This window comes from Lipophrys pholis, assembly GCF_963383615.2.
Source record: "Lipophrys pholis genome assembly, chromosome: 19".
NCBI classification, from domain to species: Eukaryota; Metazoa; Chordata; class Actinopteri; order Blenniiformes; family Blenniidae; genus Lipophrys; species Lipophrys pholis.
The window spans coordinates 8,649,849-8,657,551 of record NC_137647.1 but is presented as its reverse complement, the minus strand read 5'-3'; the positions used below and the strand labels follow the sequence as shown (position 1 = coordinate 8,657,551).

The window sequence follows — 7,703 nt, the reverse complement described above, 5'->3', positions numbered from 1 at the left end:
GCCCAATCCAGGAGGAGCGGGAGTGGTTTACAGTAACAGTGGGGGGGTTCACCTATTAAAGCTCAGGAATGGATTTAAGTCTTTGAGTGATATTTAAAGTGCACTTAGTGGGTAATCTTTTTAAGCAAAATTGATCTATTTTTGAAGCTGGGTGATCTTAGTGTTCAGTTTTGCGCTTTGCTCTGTTGCACAACGTTTAGGGAGGTTTTGCGCGCATGTGGATAACTGTCATATTCACTGTCAGTGTCTGGGTGGAACCGCGTACAGGGTGAGCCCACATCTATCCAGATATTCTATCAGAACGTTTCGCACAGCCTTTAATGTTTCAAAGGTCTCAAATGTCAACTGTGGCGACCTGCTTCAAGTTTACAAGAATCCCAAAATCCACATACTGCCACAGAGGTGCAGTTCAGTGACTCTTGTGGTGGCTCCTTCTCTTTCTCCTCCTCGTCGTCCTCATCCTGGCTCCTCACTGCTCTGATGCAATCGGCAGTTCAACATCAGCTCTGAGGAGATGTTTGAGGACTCAGAGCAAAGTGCTCTCTGCCAAAACAACGGGCGCAGCAGTTCATGCAAAGTTCTCTGGGCAGGTTTTGTTTTACGTAAGAGTGTGATGCATTATTCAAAGTAAAATCAGTGACATATTATTCTAGGTCTACGTTTCCTGTCCAACTAACGTTCCGGTTTGAGATTTATATCCTGAATATTGGTGGGAACTTTTCGCAATGATTGACCTCACTTAACTGTTGACAACTGGGTCAGCACACAGAGTGGCCAATCACATTGTAGGGGGAACCTCCATTACTGGACAGAGAATCTAAACAGTACAATATTCTAACTGGGAAGAGTCTTGACACAACCAGGAGTCGAAACAATTACAAGTGCATGTATTTCAAAATATTTCTAGCCCAACAAACAGAGTCCCTTCGTGCCATAAAGCATTCTGTATGTCCAGGCTACATGTACAGTATATTTAAAAGGATACCCGACAAAATATACTAAAGGATATGGGTAAATCTTCAATACATGTATACATATTTCCTCTCAACATAAAATGATAAATAACAAAATACCAAATAAAAAAAAAATAGCTGTTGTTTTTTTGTTTTGTTTTTTCAAATCAAGCAAAATTCGCTTGTCTACAAGCTTCATCATTTCCTGAGGCAACCTACAGCAGCAGCGGCAGCCCGCTGACATCTCACATTTTGTTGACACTGAAAGTTGACTGAAGCACATCAGGGACGTCATCTGTGGGTAGAACGGCAAGCTGCATGACCCAAAAAAACACAAGGAAGAAGCTGTGTCAGTAATAATATCGACTGAGTGTATGCGCTGTGATAACACAATACAGAAAAATACAGATAATTCTTGGAAGTTATGAATTTACCCAGACAGAGAGGCCGGTTATGCCACACCAAGGCAGGCTATGATGAACAAAGATAAATTATCCGTTCATAGATTATATATATGGGCTTATGATAAATACATGCATGTGTGTGGAGCATGGCTCACGTACATTAACTGGAGCTTTTTAATGTTTTGAAAATGAGGCCAAAGCATTGTAAAGCATTATTTTCCTCATGTATTACATCACGTTGACCCCTGAGCTCATCATTTTCAATCTAATTGCCTCACCCATTGCGAGACTTGACGCGAGAGTGGGTTAATACCTTGAGCCTGGACTCCTTTTCACAGCTCAGCTCCAAGTCCTGTTTCTAGTTTCTGTGCACCACTCCTTCCGGCCAGCAGAGGTCCTCAAGTCTTTCAGTCTGCATCCATCACATCTGCATAATCCACTTTTGTCCTGCTGTTTCCTTTGCCAGCCTGAAAAGTTTCACTGCAAAACCACCTCAAGCCTGGTCACGCCTCTCTGGTTCATCTGAGCATGGATGGTTAAGGACAAAAACGATTCAAACGGTCTCAAATCAATTCTTCTGTGCGTATACATACTTTAACCAATGTGCCTGGCAATATTTGGAAAATTTACACAGTTAGTCCCATTTGTTACAAATTTATATGGTGGTTAGGATCGCTGTAATTTGTAATATCGTGATGATCATGCATGGCCATTTTACGTGGGAATAAATATCAAATTACACACCTAATTATATTCACCCTGCAGCTTCTTGATTTTCAAAAACAAAATCCATTTAAAGTTGCTCACCCAGATAAACAATGGCACAAATGTTAGGATAGTGGCTTTGGCGGTGTCTGGTACAGGATACTCTGGCTATAGTCACAGTGCAATAATTACACAACATCTCCACCGCATTACCCACGCCAATATCGTAGCATGGTTTTATGGTTTCTCTGCAGCAGATAAGAAGTTGCGTGTTTCAACACCCAAAAGTTATCAGTGCTGATTTTTAAATATATTCCTTTTTCTTAAATCTAGTATACGTTTGCACAGCTCTGGAAAAATCGTCTATTTAAAAGGATTAACATGATAATGAAGATTAAAAACTCCTCAAAACTGACCATGTTTACCTTTGTGTTTGTGAGACCTGTGCAAAGCAACAAGCTGCAACCACATCCTGTGACCGTCAGTGTAGCCCTTATGAACGCTAATCAGAAAGGAGAAAAACAATTATGTGCACAAGACAGAGACCGATTCTGAAAGTTATTCAAAACATCATTCAGACAGTAATTATGAAAGCAGAAAGTAAGCCTCTCACCTGACACCTGCCCACACTTCTGAAAAGTGTGACACTCTCTTTTTTCTTTTTCAGAATAACAGTGTTACGAAAACATCCTCCGACAAAGAAATGCAGCTACGTGTCAAGAACAGAACCTTTTAATCTTTGATCAAGTGCAACTATTAGTATGAGGCGTCAAAGCTGATTGCCAGAGGTCGTGTTAAACAGACATAGAAGGGCCTCATCAGAATTACTGGCTGTGTAAAACTTCAGCAGATTATTACCTCTTACTGTTACACGCTATTTTTGTAGCTCGGGCTCTTAACCACATACGATTTGATGTTTCCTGCTACATGTTTTGACATGTTTGGAAACTGCTGCAGTCAAGCGTTTTCTCTGCTTGCGCAAAGACACAAGTGAAGGAAGAACTAAAAGCGAGGCTTTTTCACAGTGACAAAATCAATTCGTTGCGTTGTGGTGCGTTTAGCCGCTCCGTGCAAAGACGCAGTTTGTTTTCTGTAAAAGGGGGTCTTCCCTTTCCGTTCCGTGCGACCACTCGTCTCTATACATGGTTTCCTCTCGATGCTGGACCTTTAAGATGCACAGTGGCGCCGACAGACAACCGCCCCACAACAACCATCACCACAGTGCTCTGACTTTTACCAGCAGGCATTTCACACTTGCTGCACCTCATCGAGTCTGAGGCGCTTCGTGAAGGAAACAGGCTTTCACAGTTTATGACCACATGCGACTCAGGAGTAGTTGTACACTCATCTCACATGCATGCAAACAAGTAGACGCGGCCTTGTTTTGTTTTTGTTTTTTTTTCAAAATCCTGATGTTGACTCATTTCTCCTGTGCTTCATCGCAACTTGTCTTGAATTATAGTGTTTCAACTGATGCTCGACCTACAGTGCTTGTATGTGAGTGTTTGCATTAGTCAGTACATGTACTGGCTTGACGCCGCATGGGTGATAAATTATTGTGCTGGGAGTTTTTTGTATGCTTGCACATGTGTGGTTCAACGTTGACTTTCCGACGGAGAGTCCATGTTTGATCCTTTTACAAGCATTCACTGAATTTTGAAAGTGTGTCATGAGTCCTATTGTTGTAAGAAAGCAACAGACGCAGGGACACATGGCCTAATATGATAAAAGACATTAAATGTCAATTTAATGAGAGAAATCCCCAAAACTGCATAAATAGTTGCATTCTATAGTCCAGTAAAAACAACACACTGTCACATGAGTGAAAGTCACTCTATAAACTTACAGATGTAACGTCATTCTGTGCAGCAACGTTTGGTTTTTGTCAGACCTAATATGGAAACTCACCTGTTGTACCTGTTACACTTTATAATTTGTATTTGTCTTAGAATTGCATTAAATAAAATTCGAAAACGGTCTTGTCTTTGCTCTGTAACGTGTGTGTGAAACTGACCAAAATCTTAAATACTGTGGAATTTATAGCATCAAAAGTTGAAAAATAGTTCACTAAGTTTGTCATGATGTCATGTAGAAAATAATTATATCAAAGTAAGTGTAGATTTAAACAATAGAAATATAACAGTAGAGTACAACATAATAGTTAGATTTTCTTTTGAAATGTAAAACTTTCTATTCCACATTTCATAATTCTTAAGTTCAATCCTCTAAAACTGGAGTTTCAAGTGTGGTTTTCTGAAAATAACTGCAATATTGGTTAAAATGTAAGCTGCAAAAGAAAAGGAGGTAAATTACTTTAAAATGGATCCAAATTTACAAATTTATTGTCTCGATTTTGTAAAAAAGGCAGATTACAGCGACACAGAATACAGAACATAGTATATCTTACATAGCATCAAGCGCAATTTGAGTCCCTCTGTACAATCTCAAAAATGCCATTCCAGCATAACCTCTATACGGAAAGATTAGAAAATACATTCATAAAAATTGGACGACCATTATGGTGCAATCCGGTAGAAACATTTGTGCTGCAATGAAGGTTTCTGTCGAAGCTTTTCACTCACTGTCCTCGAGTCGGTTTCATTGTGAACCTCACAGTTTTGCGCCGACGTGCCAACCGGGCCTGGAGAGATTGGGTTTTGCAGAGTACGTGTAAGAACATGCTGAGTTGTCACGTTGCTTCACATGCAACACTCTGGTGCTTCGTCGTTGCAGAGCCTGGTGCTGGCTGCTGGCGGCGACGGCGCCCTCAGTGTCTGAGGGTTCCTCGCATTTCTTCATAAACTTCATTGGTGGCGACTCGTCTCGGTTTCTTTGGTGAGCGCCGTGACCTGTTCTGCTACTCCGCAAAGTGAAATGTCAACACGTTAGATGTTGGTTTCAGGTTCTAGTTTTTGTAACGACAACTTGGATAGAAACACATTTCGAGCATTTACACATCATTTGTGTCAGACCAGATTTAAGTCAAAGATGCTGAATGCACACTGGGGAAATACTCCTATAAAGCTCTACAGCCAAAGTAAAGGTGCAGAGTTTTCTTTTGAAAGTTACTCTTACTGTATTTCCTATGCAAATACTACCCTTCTTTTTTTTTTTTCAAGCGGCTAAAACAAAATGAAACGATCCAGAGGTGATCATTTAAACTTTCAGCTCATCAGAATTGTCAAATCTAAGTCAGCTTAAGAATAAGAGCAGATATTGTCCATTTGTGTGTTTTCTTGTATATTCTGCTGCTCCGCTTGGAGAGCAAGTCTTTTTCCAAACTCAAAGTTGGTTGGTTCGATCCCTCTGAGGAAACACACCGAACCCCAAACGGCTTCCTGTTTGATGTCGAACACCTTGTATGACTCTGTTGATGTAAATGTGACTACCACTTCCCAGCACTACAAGACTCCCGAAGCAGGGTAAATGAGGTTCATTTTGCAAGGATCAAAAACTCAAAATTAAAAAATGTTTTGTTGTTGTTAGCTCAATTAACACTTTTTAATTGAAATTATCTAAATACCTTATATCCCAAAGAAAACCACTGGGAAGTCTGCAGTTTGCTGTGCAAGTGAACTGTATTGAATTACATCAGCGTCATGTAATATTCAATCAACTATTATTGTCACACTACAAGCCCAAAGTATCTAAACTGTTTTCATTGTGTTTCTTTGAAAACGGTCAAAGTGGTAATGGCAGTAAATAACAGCCAAGCATGTTGGTCAGATGACTTCTGCGGAACATAACAGGAAAATGCACCTTCGAGAATAACAGGAACATGGAAACGGCCCCCAAAGAATTCCAGCAGCGCTTTGTGAGTCAAAGCGATGTACTTTCAAAACACGCCACCTACAAACACCCACATGCTCATACTCCGAGAGGCTGCGGCTACCTTGTGAACGATCCATATGACGAAGCCCGTGATGATGATGAGGAGCATGGCACCGACGATGACCACACACACCAAGATCACATCCTGGCCGCACTTCTTTGGCTCATCTTTTCCGGCGTGTTTGTCTTGATGTGCACATCAATAGATTACTTCCTCAGCACTTAAACGTCATCTGCAGCCTGACAAATCCTTGATTTGTCCTATTTTGACTCGCACGTTTTGAGAGTCTTACAACATCGGTTCTAACAAAGCAGAAACATTCACTTACTGCAGCAGCTTTAAGTCTCAGGTGTTTGCAAGCTTGCACAACTCCTGTAATATGTTTCATTAATAAAGTGTTTAGAGCTTTGATTCAATTTAAATGAAGCATAAACACTCTATAAGCCCTTGGATTAATTTATCACCTGTCAGTCAGCGACATGAGTAACTTTTTGTTCATTGTTTTTTAATGGATTATGCCGATTTAAAATAAAACAATGAAAAATGTTCAGAGGAATATATTATGAAAGTTTTGTGAGGGTTAGAAAAAAAGTCTCACCTTTGACGACCAGAAGCACAGACCCGTCACCTTTTGTGGTTACTTCTTGATAGGCCGAAGTGTCATACTTTTTGTAGCTGCAACTGTAAGGCCCTGTGTCGTTTGGAGACAAGTTTTTGATGAGAATATCCACGTTGAGATGTTTTGCGTTTGTCTGAAGTCGTCCGGCGAATTCTTTGACAATGATCTCTTTGCCTGATGTTCCGTCTCTGTGAAAGACCTGAATCTCCTCATTGAGACCCAGTCTCAAATCAAGAGAGTCTTGGTTGTCAGGAGACCTGCACTGGATGGTGATGCTGCCTCCAGACTCCCTCCATTGCACTCCTCTGACTCCTAAAAAAAAAAGGCCAAAAGAGAGAGAGATAAAAAGCTTACATCAACACTTTAATTTAAGTTTTACAGAGGAGCTATCGAGGATGCATGACACAAGCCTTTCACGTGTGTTGACCTTACCTGCATGAGCCACGGCTGTCCAGACAAGACAGAGGATGAGGGGAAGCTTCAGGCAGGCGGGGGACATGATGGCAGTGACTGTCACACAAAGTTCACATGAAATGTCACTCTTCAGGAGGAAATGTGCATTTGTTTGCACTCCCACGACCAAACAGAAGTGCAGAAAGCAACACGTGACCATTTGTCTGATGCAGGTGGAGAGATAACTGCATTATCTGCTTCCTTTTGCTCTCAGCCGTCTTTGACTGAGCATTAAACTGTATTTCAACTTTCTGATTGGAAATGGCCTTGAGTATATAACTGTTTGATGAGGTTTCAATCCAGAAATCATCAGCGTTTGATATACTCTTCGAGCTTGCAAAAGAGAAGGAGGAGTGTCAAGAGCATTAATACATTTTTGGTATATTTTCGATTCCACGGTTCACCTGCTCTTGTGTTATCTTTAGAGAAAACAGGTCAGCTGTGTATCTGGGCACTAATAGCCTTATGCAAAAAGATAAAATAATAAAAATAGAAAACAGATTTCTAACAGAGTTACCAGGAGAGAAATTAGAATATGTGTGCCTGAAGTTGCTGGATAGCAGGTTGAATGTACACATTTCTTGGACTAACAACATTTCAGGCTTTCTTCTTTAAGCCATGTAAATTCAATAAGTAATAAGAGAAAGTTTGAGATACAATATTTTGCTTATGAGTCAGGCTGTTTCAGAGTGTTTCAAGTAAAAAAAAAAATGTATGTAATAGCAACACTGTTAAAG

The 7,703-nt window shown here is 40.5% G+C and overlaps 1 protein-coding gene across 1 annotated transcript; it reads right to left on the bottom strand.

Moving 5' to 3' along the window:
• Positions 1-3,780: 3,780 nt before the first annotated feature.
• On the bottom strand, positions 3,781-7,302 carry LOC308124234 (uncharacterized protein). Its single transcript, XM_080487142.1, has 4 exons — positions 6,946-7,302; positions 6,493-6,825; positions 5,955-6,079; positions 3,781-4,919 (listed from the first exon to the last, which is right to left on the bottom strand). The coding sequence occupies exons 1-4, from the start codon at positions 7,124-7,126 to the stop codon at positions 4,830-4,832; spliced, it is 729 nt and encodes a 242-aa protein (XP_080343268.1). The 5' UTR covers positions 7,127-7,302; the 3' UTR covers positions 3,781-4,829.
• Between the last annotated feature and the right edge of the window lie 401 nt (positions 7,303-7,703).

Bases quoted from the DNA above. Each gene is read 5' to 3' on its own strand.
- LOC308124234 (XM_080487142.1), bottom strand. From the start codon at position 7,126: ATGGTCACGTGTTGCTTTCTGCACTTCTGTTTGGTCGTGGGAGTGCAA. The intron at 6,826-6,945 runs GTAAGGTCAACA...TTTTTTTTTTAG, and splicing joins GACAGCCGTGGCTCATGCAG to GAGTCAGAGGAGTGCAATGG. The intron at 6,080-6,492 runs GTGAGACTTTTT...GTGCACATCAAG, and splicing joins TGTGCTTCTGGTCGTCAAAG to ACAAACACGCCGGAAAAGAT.